This window comes from Chrysochloris asiatica, unplaced genomic scaffold (genome assembly GCF_000296735.1).
Source record: "Chrysochloris asiatica unplaced genomic scaffold, ChrAsi1.0 scaffold00054, whole genome shotgun sequence".
NCBI lineage: Eukaryota > Metazoa > Chordata > Mammalia > Afrosoricida > Chrysochloridae > Chrysochloris > Chrysochloris asiatica.
Genome location: NW_006408572.1, coordinates 12,404,807 through 12,421,195, shown reverse-complemented (window position 1 = coordinate 12,421,195; position 16,389 = coordinate 12,404,807). Strand labels below are relative to the sequence as shown.

Here is a 16,389-nt window from a genome sequence, read left to right as displayed (position 1 = left end):
ATTATTTCATATATTAAAAAACAATCTGACAGTTTGTAATTTAATAAACCAGCATACCTTGAAGTACAGAAGAAAACATTAGTAACTCTTCTGTAGACCCACATAAGTTATGAGTGACTTCCTATATTTACCCTTTCCTATAGTACAACAGCCTGGAGCAGCTGTGCATCAACTTCACCAATGAGAAACTGCAACAGTTCTTCAACCACCACATGTTCGTGCTGGAGCAAGAGGAGTACAAGAAGGAGGGCATCGAGTGGGAGTTCATCGACTTCGGGATGGACCTGGCGGCCTGCATTGAGCTCATAGAAAAGGTAGAGAAATGCTGCTCTTCAGGGAGAACTCCTTGATTGTAACCATCATTCGGTGGCTCTGACTCTTCTTTCTTAGTTAAGAAGTTGATGTCCTGAGCTCCGCTCCCCTAGGATGTGAGCTGTCAAATATCTGGAACTCCTTGTGCAGAGTGGGTAAGCATTTGAAAAGTACCTAGGATCTGTTCAAACATCTAAAGAGGCACATGGGTGGTTAATAACTGAGAGCTCAGCTGTCCTCAAGAGCATGAGTACATGTTCAACAGGGACTCTGGCATTTCTTACCTGTCTGATTTACCCAAAAACCCAAGTAGAGGATCCATGGAGCAGTGTGGTTCTTAGAGAAGGATGTTATTATGAAAACAGTGTTGTCATTGGTAAGTGCTGTCGAGTCAGTTATAATTCATAGCACGACCCTGTATAGAGTTTCCAAGGAGCAGCTGGTGAGTTTGAACCACCGACCTTGCAGTTCAAATCAACCTTGCAGTCCAGTGCTTATCCTACAGCGCCACACCAGGACTCCAATGAAAACAGAAGATGAGGCTCTTTAAATGGAATTTTCATAATATTTTGAGCACTGGTAATGTTGGAATGAGTATATCTTCCTAACGTTGTTGTTAAGTGCTATCAATTGGTTACGACTCATAACAACGCTGTATAGGGTTTTCAAGGAGTGACTGGTGAGTTTGAACTGCTGATCTTCCTAAGGGAGCTATCAAAAAATCCAGGCATTATTATTTGAAACATTACTCATATTGCTTTACAGAGTTATATGTAGCTTTCCACTTGTAAACATCATGCACATACACACTGTTTTGTCCCAGGCTGTAAACCGAACACAGGCTATATATAGGTGCAGCCCTGTTCTGGGTGGTTGGAATACATTACTGCCCCAAACAGACCAAAAGTCTCTCTCTCCTGGAGCTTCCCTGCCAGCATTCTCAACACCAGAGTGATAGATAGCATCAAAGAAGTTGCCTTCATCTTCTCTAGACTGTGGACTCATTGTGGTGTGGTGGTTGTTGCTAAGTACCGTCGTTGGTTCCAATTCATAGCAACCCTGTATAGGCTTTCTGAGGATTAGCTGGTGGGCTTGAACCACCAAACTTGTGGTTTATGAGTCCAGTATTTATCCAATAGCACCACACCAGGACTCCGTGGAATCATTACTTCTTTTTGTTGTTGTTGTTAACTACTATTGAGTCAGGCCCCAATGTATGGTGGCCCCATGTACAATAGAACAAAATAGTTACTGGTCCTGCACTACCCTCATGATCATTTGTGAATCAGATCTTTATGAGCCACAGAATTTTCTTTGATTTTCACAAGGAGATCTCCAGATCTTTCTTCCTAGTCTCTCTTAGTCTGGAAGCTCCAGAGCTTCTCATGCCTCTGACAGATGGGTAGAGGCTGGCCATCTGCTGCATTGGCCAGGAGGAAACCTGGTCTCCTGCATGAAAGGAGAGAACTCTGCCATTGGACCATCACTGCTTCCAAACGTTGGTGAATCAAAACCAAAACTCACCGCCATAGATTCGATTCTGACTCACAGCAACCTTACAGCACACAGTAGTACTGCCCCGTAGGGTTTCCAAGGCTGTAAATCTTTTGGAAATAGACTACCGTATCTTTCTCCTGCAAAGCAGCTGCTGAGTTCAAATCTCTGACTTTTTGATTAGCAGTCAAGTGCCTTTAACCACTGCACCACAATAGCTCCCTCTGCCGATAAGATTTCTGAGGCTGTAAATCTTTACAGAAGCAGAATGCCTCGTCTTTCTCAGAACGACTAGTGGGTTTGAACTTCCAACCATTGCTTTACCCACTATGCCACCAGGACTCACTTGGAACATTAAGTAGGTTCCATTGAGTAGATTCTGACTCATGTATAGGGTTTCTGAGAGCAGTTGGTGGGTTTGAACCACCAATCTTGCAGTCAGCATGCAAGATAATAAAGATTATCTTTAGCACCACACCAGGACTCCACTGACCATCAATGGTGGTGGTGGTGGTTGTGGTGTGCCGTCAAGTTGGTGACAAGTCATAGTGACCCTGTTTAGGGTTTCTGAGGCTGTAAATCTTGATAGGAGCAGAGATCCTCATCTTTGACCATTAATGTTGTTTGGTGCTGCTGAGTCATTGATGGGTTCTATTAAATGCTGAGACATAGTCTCTGTTGTCCTCCTTCCAGCCCATGGGCATCTTCTCCATCCTGGAAGAGGAGTGCATGTTCCCCAAGGCCACAGACGCTTCCTTTAAGAACAAGCTGTATGACCAGCACCTGGGCAAGTCCAACAACTTCCAGAAGCCCAAGCCCACCAAAGGCAAGGCTGAGGCCCACTTCTCACTGGTGCACTACGCGGGCACAGTGGACTACAACATTGCTGGCTGGCTTGACAAGAACAAGGACCCCCTAAACGAGACTGTGGTCGGGCTGTATCAGAAGTCTTCCCTAAAGTTGCTGTCCTTCCTTTTCTCCAGCTATGCAGGTGCAGAAGCAGGTGACATTTTATCATCTTTGCTTCCTTTTCTTTTTCCTTTTATACCCCTCTTTTTTATACTGTAGACATCTCCACGTAATAACGCATAACTGGAACTGGTTCACGAACAATCTGTAGTCAAACATGAACTTGAGTTTGAGCTTATATCTGTGCATCTCTAATCCCTATTTTCCTTTCTCTTCCTCTTCCTTTTCCTTGAAAAGATCAAGAGGTTCTAACTCTGGAAAAAGGTAGCCATTATCATCTTGTTTAATTCTTCTTTTCTTTTAGGTGTAATTGATATATCATAAAATTTTCCCTTTTAAGTATATCATTCAATGGTTTCCACTATATTCACATAATTGTGCAACCATCACCAGTACCTAATTGAAGTACATTTTCATGACCCCATAAAGACACCTCAGGTCCATTAAATAGCCACTTCCCATTCCCCACACTCTCCTGCCCCTGACAGCCGTGAACCTACTTTCTGCGTCTTTGGATTTGCCTGTTCTGAACATCCCATATACATTGAATCACACACTATGTGGTCTTTTTTATCTGGCTGATTTCACTCAGCATGAAGTTTTCAAGGTGTACGCACAGCATAGCATAATCAAGAGTTCATTCTTTTTCTTGGCTGAGTAATATTCTATTATATTAACGTATCACATTTGTTTATCCATTTGTTAGTTTATGCATATTTGGCTAGTTTCCACTTTGGGGTTGTTGTGAATAATTCTGCTATAAACATAAGCGTACACATTTTTGTGTAGACATATATTTTCATTTTTCTTGGCTGTAGACCTTCGGGTAGAATGACTGGGTAATACGGAAACTATGCTTTAACCTTTGGAGGAACTGACTGACTGTTTTCCACACTGGTAGCACCAGCCACTACAATTTTTAAGTTTCTCAATATATATATTTGTATATATGGAGTCCTGGTGTGGCGTTGTGGATTAATGCACCAGACTGAAAAGCTGTTTGAACTGCAAGGTGGGTGGTTCAAGCTCATCAGCTGCTCCTCAGAAACCCTATACAGGGTCACTATGGGTTGGAACTGACTCGACGGCACTTCACAACAAAAACAACAACATATCTGTCTATATATGTATATATATATTTTAAGACTTCCCAAAATAGGGTCTTAAAATTTGTTTTTGCTGTTGTTAATTGCAATGGAGTCGATTCCAAGTCTTGTGTGCAGAGTAGAACTGCTTCATGGGTTTTCAAGATTGCGACTTTTTAAAAAGAAGCACATTGCCAGGCTTACCTTCCAAGGCACTTTGTGGTGGGTTTCAACCACCAGCCTTCTGTGTATTACAAGGGACTTCTTTTTAACTTATGGACTATTTAAAATGTTGTTGTTAGGTGCCATCGAGTCGGTACTGACTCATAGTGACCCTATGCACAACAGAATGAAACATTGCCTGATCCTGGGCCAACCTCACAATCGTTGCTACATATGAGCCCACTGATGTTGCCTCTGTGCCAATCCACCTCACTAGGGGCCTTCCTCTGTTTCTCCGACCCTCCACTTTACCAACATGATATCCTTCTCCAGTGACTGGTTCCTTCCCTCCTGACACTATGTCTGAAGTATGAGAGACAAAGTCTGGCCACCCCAGCTTCTAAGGAGTACTCTGGCTGTATTTCTTCCAACACATATCTATTTATTCTTTTGGCAGCCCATGGCACTTTCAGTATTCTCCTCCATCAGCATAGCTCAAATGCATCAATTCTCCTACAGTCTTTCTTATTCCCTGACCAACTTTCGCATGTATATGAGGTTATTGAAAATGCCATGGCTTGGGTCAGGCGTCCCTTAATGCATACATTTAATAAAATCAATGTTCTTAACTTGAAATTGTTGTTGCTGTTGTTGTTGTTGTTGTTATGTGCCGTGGAGTCGGTTCCGACTCATAGCGACCCTGCATTGGGTTTCCAAGGCTGTTAATCTTTATGGGAGCAGAACGCCTTATCTTTCTCCCGCGGGGCAGCTGGTAGTTTCTAACTGCTGACCTTGCAGTTCACAGCCCGATTCGTAACCACTACGCCACCACAGCGGGCAACAAATATTATATGTGCTCACACTTAGAGAAATACAAGAAAAGGCGAATGTACTCATATGGAGATCAAAGTTTATTAATAGTTACCAGGAGTAGGAGAGAAAGGAAAGTCAGGGGTTCACGGTGATGGAAAAAATCACTTTGATTGATGGTACGATTGTACAGCTGATTATTGTAATAGCTATGAATAAGATATACACCTATAAAAAGTTGAACTGACAAAATTTGTGAGATAGATACATTTACAACAATGACAACAACAGCAACAAAGGAAGAGTAGCTGCTGAGATGGCTTATGTATAGCCAAACACCTCCTAGTATTTGGTTCCTTGGTTTGGAGGTTTAAGATTATGGTATCATGAAACATCCCAGTTAATTGGCCTAATAATGTGTTGAGTGCTTCTGTTCTACCTCCTAGTTTTTGGCGTAGTGACTGGAGTCTTAGCAGTTCTCCAAGGTGCAACAGCTAGTCTTATTCACCTGGAGCCAGAGAGGAAGATGTAGAGTCAGGAATAGGAGAAGGAAATGGAGTACATGACCAATTGCCTCCATGAACAACTCCATCCTTTGCCATGAAACCAGACCAAAAACATCATTTTGGCTAACATCATTGAACATTTGATGAAAGATTCTATAATAGAATTATAATCTAAAGAGGGGTGGGTGTAGAAAAGAATTTAAAATTACCAAAGATTACAGATATTAACTGACTGGATGGCACTTAACGGCAACAACATACAATAATGAAATCCTGGTGTGGTACTATAGGATACACACTGGACTGCTAACTCAAAGGAGGTCAGTGGTTCAAATCCACCAGTAGCTCCTTGGAAACCTTATGTAGGGTTGCTATGAATTATAAATGATTCAATGGCACTTAACAACAACAAGAGACATTAATAATTAGAACACAGAATTTTCAAAGTATGAATCTAGGAAAATTGGAAGTTGTCTAAAATAAAATGAAAAACATAAAGGTCGATCTCTGAGGCATTAATGAGCTGACATGGATTGGCATTAGCTATTTTGAATCAGTCATATGGTTTACTATGCCAGAAACAACAAATTTAAGTGGGATGGCATCCCATCCATTGTCAAGAAGAGCATTTCAAAATCTATCTTTAAGTACAATACAACTGTGATCAGATACTATCCTTATGCTTACAAGGGAGGCCAGCTATTAGCACCATGATTCACATTTATTTATGCACCAACCATTAAAGCCAGTGATGATGAAACTGAAGAATTCTACCAGCTTCCTTCTGAAACTAATCAAACATGCAATCAAGATGCATTGATACCCCCAACTAGAACATAAACTTGCAAGGAAGGAGGCTGTTGTCTGTTTTGTTCTCTGAATAGATCGTTAAGTGTCTTGAACTCAATGCATATTTGCTGAATGAATGAAAATATTGATTAATCCCTGAGCCAGCACTAGAATTGAAGTATTTCACATAAGAAAACTTTTCTACAAGTCATCATTTCCAAAACATGTCCAAAAGTATTATTATGTGAAAAAGAAGTTGTATTCTCAAATAAATTTGGGAAATTCCAGAATAAATATGGGAGAAAAAGAAAGGGTGCATTGATAATAACTGGTGATCAGAATGAAAGGTTGGAAACAAAGAGGAAGGATCAGTTATAGGAAACTATAGCCTTGGTGTTAGAAATGATGCTGGAGATTGTATGATAGAATTTTGCAAGACCTACAACTTATTCATTGCAAATATCATTTTTCAACAACAGAAAAATACACATGGACCTTACCAGATGGAATATACAGGAATCAAATTTACAATATCTGTGGGAAGAGACAGTGAAAAGATTCAGTATCAGCCAAAATAATGCAATGGGTCAGGCTGTAGAGCAGATCATTAATTGCTCATATACAAATTTAGGCTGAAGCTGAAGAAACTTAAAACAAGTCCACGAGAGCCAACATAATGATCTTGAATGTATCCCATCTGAATTTAGAGACCATCTCAAAAACAGATATGATGCACTAATGATGAAGACCAGAAGAGTTGTGAGATGACATTAAGAACATCATACAGGAAGAAAGAAAAAAATCATTTAAAAGACAGGAAAGAACAAAAACACCAAAATAGATGTCACAAGAGTCTCTGAAACTTGTGCTTCAGCATAGAGATGCTAAAGTGAATGGAAGAAATGAGGAAGTAAAATAACTGAACAGAAAATGTCAAAGGGCAGCTTGAGAAGACAGTCAACCGTTATAATGAAATGTGCAAAGACCTGGAGTTAGAAAACCAAAATGGAAGAACATGCTCAGCATTTCTCAAGCTTAAAGAACTGGAGAAAAAATTGAAACCTCGACTTGGATTACTGGAGGATTCTATGGGCAAAATATTGAATGATGCAGACAGCATCCAAAGAAGATTGAAGGAATACGCAGTCACTGTACCAGAAAGGAGTGGTTGGTGTTCATCTGTTTCAAGAGGTAGCATATGATCTAGAATCAATGGTACTGAAGAAGTCTAAACTGCGCTGGAGGCATTAGCAAAACAAAAAACAAGGCTTCAGGAATTGATGGACTACAGATTGAAATTTTTCAACAAGCAACAAACTCATGAAGTATTGGAGGTGCTCACTCATCTATGCCAAGAAATTTTGAAGACAGTTACTTAGCCAATCGATTGGAAGAGATGCCCATTCCAAAGAGAGGTGATCCAGCAGAACGAGGAAATCATCAAACAATATCATTAATCTCACATGCAAGTTAAATTTTGCTGAAGATAATTAAAAAATGACTGCAACACTACATTGACAGACAACTGCTGGAAATTTAAGCTGGATTCAAAGGAGGACATGGAATGAGGGGTACTATGGTTGATGTCAGATGGATCTTGGCTGAAAGTGAAGACTGTCAGGAAGATGTTCACTTGTGCTTTACTGACTATGTAAAAGGCTTTTGACTGTGTAGATCATGACAAACTATGGATAATATTGCAAAGAATGGGCATTTCAGAACAGTTAACAATGATCATGTGGAACTTGTGCATAGACCAAGAGGCAATTGTTAGAACAGAACAAGGGGATACTGAATGATTTTAAATCAGGAACGTTGTGTGCCAGGGTTGTATTCTTTCATCAGATTCATTCAATCTGTATGCTGAGCAAATAATCTGAGAAATCTGAGAAAATATGAAGACAAACGTGGCATCAGGATTGAAGGAAGATATGCAGATAATATGATCTTGCTTGCTGAAAGGGAAGAGAACTTAAAATACTTCCTGATGAAGATCAAAGCCTTCAGTATGGCTTGCATCTCAATGTAAAGAAGACCAAGATCCTCACCGCTGGACCAATAAATAAATGGAGAAAAAAACTGAAGTTGTCAAAGACTTCATTTTGCTTGCATCTACAGTGAACACTCATGGAGACAGCAGTCAAGAAATCAAATGACGCTATATGATATTTGTTATTCTGGCAATCCATGGAACTTTTAATATTTACAATCATTGTAATGAAGCAAAGTGTCTGATTTGCTGAATGTAAAACTGATGATCTGCTCTGTAAACCTTCACTCAATTCACAATAAAAAGTTTTTTATAAAGAAAAGGAAATCAGTTGCATTAGGCAACTATGATGCACAAGACTTCTTTAAAAGTGTTCAATAACAGAGGTATCATGATGTTCTTGAGGACTAAGGTACACTGACCCAAACCATGATATTTTCAATAGCCTTATATGCATGTGAAAGTTCACATAAAGAAGGTTGTAGAAGAATTGATGCATTTGAATTATGGTGTTGAAGAAAAATATTCACAGTACCATGGACTGGAAGAAGAACAAATAAGTCTGTGTTGGAAAAAGTACAGCCAGCATGCTCCTTAGAAACCAGGATGGTGAGACTTTATCTCTCATACTTCAGACATATTATCAGGTAGGACCAGTCCCTGGAGAAGGACATCATGCTTGGTAAAGTGAAGGATCAGTGAAAACAGAGGAAGACTCCCAACAAGGTGGACTGACAGAATGTCAACAGCAATAGACTCCAATGTCACACGATTTGTTGGATGACTCAGGACTGGCCAGTGTTTCATTCTGTTGGGCAGAGGGTTTCTATGAGTCAGAACTGACTCAGTGACAACTGACAGCAACAACACAGACTCTGGTGTCAAGGGGCTGGATGAAGCCCTGAAACAATTGTGTTGAGATCATCTTAAAACATTAAGCCAAAAATATCCCCTGAAGTCTTCTTAAAACCTCACAATAGTTCAGCTTAATGAGTAAAAACTGTCTGCCTGCATTTTGCTCTTTGAACTACCTATGTGCCGTCTGAATGGCAGCAGCTGCTCAGAAGATTAGATAGGAACTTTAGTGAACAGTGGGTTTCTGTTGATGGAGAAGAAACAACTCTGAAAAGGAGGGAGAAAGGGGTTGCCCAACTCTAAGAATGCCATCAATGTCACATGGGTGGATTGGTGTATGTTTTGCTGTAAAGACTCAACAATAATAACAAAATGATTTTTTTAATGGTACTGAGATCCCAAGAAATATGAATGGCACACTGGTTATATTAGCCACAGCAGTAGAGGAGTATTGTTAATTGTTTCAAAATCAAACAAATAAAGCCTGTGCAGCGTAGGAAAAATACCAGAATGTAGCCAGTGTCAGTGAACAGTAAGTGCAGACACTGCTGAGTGGGAATCTGTGTTGCTGTGTACCCTTTCACCAAAACTGTAATCATAGTAGTTTTCCAAAGTTCCGTGGAACATAATTCTAGTTAGAGTTGACTTAGTGGCAAACTAATCTGGTCATTTATTAGATAATTAGAGTAATATTTATTTTTTTAAAAAATACTTTCTAGTAAACTCTGGGATTTGGAATACAATAAATAGATACACGTAATCTTGATTGATGGTCATCGTCTTCTTTGAATGCAATCGGGGATCTCTGTACCTATAATAAAAGATCACCTCTCTCAATGGTACTAACACTGTGGGTCTGGGGAAAGGCTTTCCTGCTTCCCCTTCCCACCTCCTCCTCACATACATCCCTGCTAGACCCTGGGGACAAGGGGTGTGGGATTAAGGGGGCTTTGGGGAAAATGAGACGTGACTTGAATTTATCTCCAAGACTGAATCCTGAATAAGTAAGTTTAGGCTTACTTATTCAGTTTAGTAAATAAGTCTGAAATCTTAGTTTAGTAAATAAGTCTGAAATCAAGCCAGTCAGGAAAAGAAAAAAAAAAAAAATTCAAATGTCCCTGGCTCCAAATATTAATGGCAAGTTTGATTGTTTCTTTTGGAAAAAGAAAGAAAGACTTTTATGAGAATATTCATAGAATGAATCTTCCTGAGAAAATGCAGTTTTATTACTTTCAGATTCTTCTTCAGTAAGAGGGAAAACAGTGTCGCATGAAGAACCTACTACGGTCGATTCAATCCCCACCATCGTGAGCACACAGGACAGAGGAGACCCACCCACAGAGTTTCCACGGATGTAAATCTTCATGGAAGCAGACTGTCACTTCATCTTTCTCCCATGGACCATCGGATTAGCAGCCCAGTGCTTCACCCATTGCACCAGCAGGGCTCTGGGACTGTACTCGTGAAGCTACAGTCTTTAGTACAAACATTTCAGTCTTTCTAGTTATTCAGTTTATGTTCGTGTCTGACTTCTAAAGGCAGTAACTGTTTTCATACACAGCCTAAGTTATCAGTGGGGATTTTCCACCGCAACACATGGCGAGCCCATGTTTGTCAAAGTAAACTATACTCCCTACTGTTTTCAATGGCTGATTCTTTGGAAGTAGATAACCATGCCTCTCTTCCGAGGCACCTCTGGGCATCTTTTGGTTTGTGGTCAAGCATATTAACTGTTTGTACCACCCAGGGACTCCTTCTAGGTTATATTCCCAGTTCAATACCTTACCTCTCTTCATCTTCAAAGTGATAAAGGTTGAGTGCTCTCAAATGTGGGTAGTTTGGAGGCACACACAGGAGAAAGATGAGCCGGTCTGCTTCCCCAAAAGATTCACAGTCTCAGAAACCCTATGGAGAAGGTTTACACTGTCCAATAGGTTTGCTAAGAGTTGAAATGGATTTGGTGGCACTTGGTTTTGGAGGCAAGCAGAACCAACAACAAAAGAAAAACAAAACTCTCATCCCTGGGCTTGGAAAAGATGGATTCGAAACCTCCCTGGTATGTCCTGTGGACAGTTCTTGATGGGCCCCTCTTGTGTCTGTCTGCAGGTGACCCCGTGGGAAGTAAGAAGGGTGGAAAGAAGAAGGGCTCTTCCTTCCAGACTGTTTCTGCCATGTTCAGGGTTCGTATCTTGACGGCTTTTGCATTCAAATGGTTTCCTACTCACTAAAGTGGCACGTGCTGAGTTGCCTGTGCATATTTGGCTTTATTTCCCAGGAAAACTTAAACAAGCTGATGACCAATCTGAGAAGCACACACCCTCACTTTGTACGGTGTCTGATCCCCAATGAGACCAAGACTCCAGGTGAGTTGGAAGCAATCAGAACAGGAACCCCAGATATGGGTGCGAAATTTTGTGAATGGCTGTGTGAGGGGGTGTGTCCATGTGTTTCCCTGAGAAAAGGACTACAGTTCCTTGTTACTTACTTGTGAAACAGGATGGCCAGATTTAACAAATGTCTTAGTACAAATATTGTTTGTTGTTAAGTGCCGTCAAATCAGTTCCGACTCATAAGGATCCTATATTGGGTTTCTGAGGAGCGGCTGGTGGGTTTGAATCACCTACCCTGTGGTTAGCAGTCCAGTGCTTATCTATTGTACAACACCACACCAAGAATCCAGTGTAAGTATAGCTCACGTAATATTTGGTACATTGTTGTTGAGTTGATTCCAACCCATAGTGACCCTGTGTACAACTGAATGAAACAACACTGCCCCGTTCTGCAACAACTTACACTTACGCCCATTTCTGTTGCCACTGTGTCTGTCCATCTCATTGGGGTCTTCCTCGTTTTCACTGACCCTCCGCATTACCAAGCATGATGTCCTTTTCCAGGGACTGGCCCTTCCTAATAACATGTCTGAATAGTTGGTATATACTTATACTAAAATTTTATTCATGTTTATCTGAAATTCAAATTTAACTGAGTATGCTGTATTTTATCTGAAAACCCTACTTTGAAATCATATCTAAAATTGTATCTTTGCATATCGGTAGATTAGGTTCATAGCTTTTACAAGATCCTTAAAGGGTCAATAAGCCCCTTCCTCCACAAAATTGCAAACCACTGCCCTTCGCAAGTGATTATTTTAGGTATCACATAATTAGCACAGCATCAGTAATAACTGCTTTGCGATGCCATGCTGTATGGTGAGCACTGTTCTGTTATCTCCAAGGAAGCCTGGTGGCACAGTGGTAAAGTGCTTGGTTGCTAAGTTTAAACCCACCAGCTATTCTGAGGTAGAAAGATCTGGCAGTTTGCTTCCCTAAAGAAAACCCATGGGGCAGTTCTACTCTGACCTCTAGGATCGCTATGAGTTGGAATCGACTTGCCACAATTGGTTGAGATAATAGTATCTTAGTCTTTGTAAAGATTATCTACAAGAGTGATACAATTGTGTCCATTTTATGCATCATGAACCACCACCCCTCTGTCTGTCTGTTGTCTGGTGGCTTGCCTGTACCTTTGATGCTGGAAGCTATGACAGTGTGATTTCAAATACGAGTAAGGTCACCCGCAGCATCATCACAAACACGGGTCTGCACTAGTGCACTGTGGTGCCTTCCAGTCAGGGGCTCACGATCCTGCACTTTGTAGGAAAGTATTCTGTTACAATCCACAGAGTTTCCATTGGCTTATCGTCAAAAGTACACTGCCGGGTTTTTCTTCCTAGTCTGTTGTATTCTGGAAGCTCAGCCAAAGCCTGTCCACCATGAGTGACCCTACTATTATTTGAAATACAGGTGGGATCTCTTCCAGAATCAGGCAATCCCCTGCAAGATGACAGACTGACAGATGGGTGGTAGCTCTTAGGCAGCGCACAATAAGACGCCATAGTATCTCCCGTCTAATGCTTCAAACAGCCCCAAAGCAGCAGAATTTTCTCAGTGACATCTTGATTTGTGTCTGACTCCCTGATATGTTACCTCTATTATGGGGTCTTGTCTGTCTGTCTCCTCATCTTCTACCCAAGCCTTAGAGCTTGCCCCACTTCCCAGAGCAGTTGCTAAACAGCCAACAGATGGCGCCCTCATTCAACCCACTCCAAGCCCTACCACAGATCTTTACTTGGTTTAAGGTACTTCCCTTCCTTCAGTGTGGAGGTCAGGGCACTGGCCAGAGGCAGGAGGCCATCTCTCAAGTGATTCTGCCTGCCTTCCCCTGCCCCCCGCAGCACCTACCCACCCAGAGCCTAGGTACAGAGTCAAGAGCCATAGATAGGAGGAAAATCAATATTCTGACTTTCATTCCCACAGTTATAGGGTGCTCTGGTAGCATAGTGCTTACAAATCGGCCTGCAAACATTAAGGTCAGCAGTTCGAAACTACCAGCTGTTCCGTGGGAGAAAGAAGAGGCTTTCTGCTCCCATAAAGATTTACAGCCTCGGAAACCCTGGGTCGCTATGAGTCAGAACCGACTCCACGGCACAACAACAAGAAATTGGGTTTCTCTGTGCCATGCAACCTTGTCTTAGGGGCATAATGCTGCCATAACAAAGATCACTTTGGTGGATGGCTTCAAAGAACAGAATTTTATTTTCTCACATTCTGAAATCTATGTCAAAGCCCATGTTAGGACCTAAGCCATGTTGACCTATTCCTTCTGTAAATGTCTCCTAGTTTTTGGTGTCTGCCAGCAATCCTTGTTTCCTTTGATTGTAGAAAATGCTCACATGGTGTCTTTCCTCCCCCTGGGAATGTCTCAGTGTCTATTCCAGTCTTCTTAGAGCTCAAGAAAGACTAGGTTTGGGACCCACTAGGTTTGAGACCCAGCTGGTAGTTTTGGCGGTTCAAAACTACCAGCTGTTCCACAGGAGAAAGATGAGGCTTTCTGCTCCTGTAAAGATTTACAGCCTCAGAAACCCTGTACAGGGTCGCTATGAGTCGGAACTGACTCCACGGCACTTAACAAGGACAACAACAATATACTCCAATATGATCTTATTAACACAGCAAAAGAAAAATGCCTCTTTCTACGCAAGATCATATCCACAGGTGCCAGGGTTAAGATTCCAGCACACATGTTTGGAAGACATGATTCAATCCAGAAACAGATCTCTTGTCAGGAGCCAGCCACATGCCCCCATTTCTTCTTACAGCTGGCACCAACTCTTCCCACCATGTCTGGGTGTGTTGGAGTGTCTCACGGTACCTCAAACCTTTGAAGACAAACCCGGAGAAAGCCGCAGACATCCTGGACCTTTCTCTCTGCAGGTGTGATGGACCACTACCTGGTGATGCACCAGCTGCGTTGTAACGGGGTACTTGAGGGCATCCGGATCTGTAGGAAAGGATTCCCCAGCCGCATCCTCTATGCTGACTTCAAGCAGCGGTATGTCTGTTATGTTGCATCTCTCTTTCCTGTGGAGGATGCCTGGAAGCGTTCCTTGGGCAGAGAGTTTAGTGAGCCCAGGAGCTCCTGCAGGGTTTTCATAGGGTTCACCTTTTGGTGGGGAGATAGTACAAAATGAGCATGAGGTCAGCATCCCTGACTTTTTACCCACCTGATGTCTATAGCCAAAAATACCTTTGCAGACTGCCGAATTCCTCAGGGCCAGCGCTGAGAGCCACTGCCTCAGGCTCTCTCCTCCCAGAAGTCCTTTGGGCCCTGAAGTCCTGGTCTTGCTGGGAGTGAAGAAGAGGAGAAGCCTTCTAGAGGGAGGAGGACCCGAGGTCTGCAGGTGATAGCGGTCTCACAGTTATTCTGAACCAGAGAAGAACCACTTCCTCTGAAAGCAAACTTCTTTCATACATCTTCTCCTCCATCATAGAATTTGTTGGTGGATGCATCCCACCCAAGCTGCATTGGATTTCTAGAATCTGTCAGGATCCGGAGAAGGTTCTAGAAGACCTGGTCTCGAGCATAGGGCCTTTCTAGGGTGTTCAGGAAATGTTATTCCTCAACTGCAACCATTGCTGTACCTCCTTCTGCCAAACTGATTGTGAGGCCTCACCAGGCTCCCAGTAGAGGGCTCCAGGAAAGCTGAAGTGTGCCCTTGGCCTCCTGTGTCTTAGTCCACCAGCACCCCCAATGTGCACTGGCTCCCTGGAGTCTGTCTCCCCTCACAGCTCTCTTGACTCGCACTCCATGTAGAATCAGCACCACCTCCCGCTGGGCCAGCCTCATCCATGGGAAAGCTGGTTTTTTGACTTGTGGTCGCTACAGAATGGCTGGAGAGGACCCTTGCAGGGATATGGGGCATCTGGGCCTGAGCGGAGATGGGCAGGGTGCCGTCCTCAGGGAGCACCCTCTGGGCTCTCTGTCAATGACCGGACAGTCAGGTGACTTTGTACCAACTGCTCACCTGTCGCCATCTATAGCCCTGGAGCTGACCTGTGGCAGTCTCTCCCCAGGTACCGGATCCTCAATGCCTGTGCCATTCCGGAAGGACAGTTTATTGATAGCAAGAATGCTTCTGAGAAACTTCTGAGCTCCATTGATGTGGACCGGGAGCAGTACAGGTTTGGCCACACCAAGGTGAGGAAAGTTCTGGAGGCATTGGGAACATCTTGTGTCAGTCTAGAACACACAGTCCTGGGGTGCTGACTAGGTAATTCAAGGGCATCTATAGAGGAACGGGAAAGGAGTCTTTCTCCTTCAGGTCAGCCTGAGCATCCCTTCCCCACTGGCCCAGGTGTCTGCTCCTGGTAAAGAGAGCTCCATCTCTAAATTGGTTTCTACGAGTCTAAAAGCTCAGCCTCTGTTGACTGAGTACGTGTGCGTTGGCCCTTTGACAACACTCCATGCACATTCCATTTAGTAGGGATATGGGGAAGGGGGGCACTGATGTTGGTGACAAAGTCACTTGCCTCATCATAGTGTTGTGGAAGGGGACAATGGAGGCCCAGAAAGGACAAAAAACACACTCAAAGTCACATGGATCATCAAGTGGATTTCAACTCTTAGCCATCCCACGCATGCCATAGTAGAACTGTGCTCCATGTGGTTTTCAGTGACTGGTTTTCTAGAAAGAGATTACCAAACCCACCCTGTCTCTGGGTGGACTCAAACTCCCAAGCTTTCTGTTAGCAGCTGAGCTCATTAACTCTTCGCACCGCTCAGGGTTTCCTCACATGGATAACCCAAACCCAAGCCCTCTGTCACTGAGCTGATTACAACTCACAGCAATCTTACCGGACAGAGAATTAACTGCTCTACAGACTTTCCACAGGAGCAGACAGCCAAAGCCTTCTCCCTCAGAGCAGCTGCTGGATTTGAACCATCAACCCTGCAGCTCAACACTTAACCCACTGTGCCACCAGGGATCCTCATTACATACATAATGAATAACAAAGACTTGGCCTGACTCCACACACAGCTCTACCCCCTGCAAAAGGGGCAGGCAGGGCTTAGGGAA

At 42.8% G+C, this 16,389-nt stretch overlaps 1 protein-coding gene across 1 annotated transcript in view; it reads left to right on the top strand.

Annotated features, from left to right (window-relative positions):
- The window catches only part of MYH13 (myosin, heavy chain 13, skeletal muscle), a 69,360-nt gene that overhangs the window by 20,322 nt on the left and 32,649 nt on the right, over positions 1–16,389 (top strand). The window contains exons 13-18 of the mRNA XM_006863507.1: positions 144–314; positions 2,500–2,809; positions 11,079–11,152; positions 11,248–11,335; positions 14,246–14,363; positions 15,386–15,509. Of these exons, the coding sequence (XP_006863569.1) occupies positions 144–314; positions 2,500–2,809; positions 11,079–11,152; positions 11,248–11,335; positions 14,246–14,363; positions 15,386–15,509 (885 nt within the window). The remainder of the gene's footprint in view (positions 1–143; positions 315–2,499; positions 2,810–11,078; positions 11,153–11,247; positions 11,336–14,245; positions 14,364–15,385; positions 15,510–16,389) is intronic.